This window comes from Aptenodytes forsteri, unplaced genomic scaffold (genome assembly GCF_000699145.1).
Source record: "Aptenodytes forsteri isolate BGI_AS27 unplaced genomic scaffold, ASM69914v1 Scaffold611, whole genome shotgun sequence".
NCBI lineage: Eukaryota > Metazoa > Chordata > Aves > Sphenisciformes > Spheniscidae > Aptenodytes > Aptenodytes forsteri.
This window is the reverse complement of record NW_008795331.1, coordinates 37,422-37,951: the sequence shown is the minus strand read 5'-3', so window position 1 is coordinate 37,951 and position 530 is coordinate 37,422. Positions and strand designations below refer to the sequence as shown.

Here is a 530-nt window from a genome sequence, read left to right as displayed (position 1 = left end):
CATACAAGCCCCGCCTCCCATTCTGTATTTGCATGCCAGCCCCGCCCCTGTAGCTGTATTTGCATAAAGCCCCACCTCTTTGTACTCCGGCACCGCCTCTGTTGCCTCATTTGCACACAGACTCCACCTCCTGGCCCTCATTTGCATCTAGGTCACACCTCCAGGGAATTGTCCTGCACAAGCCCCGCCTCCCCGGCCTAATTTGCTTACAAGCCCCACCTCCAGGGAACTGCTCTGCACAAGCTCCGCCTCCCGATCCTCATTTGCGTACAGGCCACGCCCCTCCCGGGCGCCCGTTGCCGCGGAGACCGGGCACCGCTCCGGTCCCTCAGGAGCTGCACCGGGAGCAGCGTCCCTCAGGGAACTGCTCTGCACAAGCTCCGCCTCCCGATCCTCATTTGCGTACAGGCCACGCCCCTCCCGGGCGCCCGTTGCCGCGGAGACCGGGCACCGCTCCGGTCCCTCAGGAGCTGCACCGGGAGCAGCGTCCCTGAGGGGCCCCAGACCGGCCCCAGGGCCCGCATCGGGTC

General features: G+C 66.0%; 1 protein-coding gene across 1 annotated transcript in view; it reads right to left on the bottom strand.

Annotated features, from left to right (window-relative positions):
• ACP5 (acid phosphatase 5, tartrate resistant) overlaps nt 1-524 on the bottom strand; it is a 9,557-nt gene extending 9,033 nt beyond the window's left edge. Inside the window, exons 1-2 of the mRNA XM_009280087.1 lie at nt 407-524; nt 211-335 (exon numbers count right to left, since the gene is read on the bottom strand). Coding sequence (XP_009278362.1) covers nt 211-335; nt 407-524 — 243 coding nt within the window. The remainder of the gene's footprint in view (nt 1-210; nt 336-406) is intronic.
• Between the last annotated feature and the right edge of the window lie 6 nt (nt 525-530).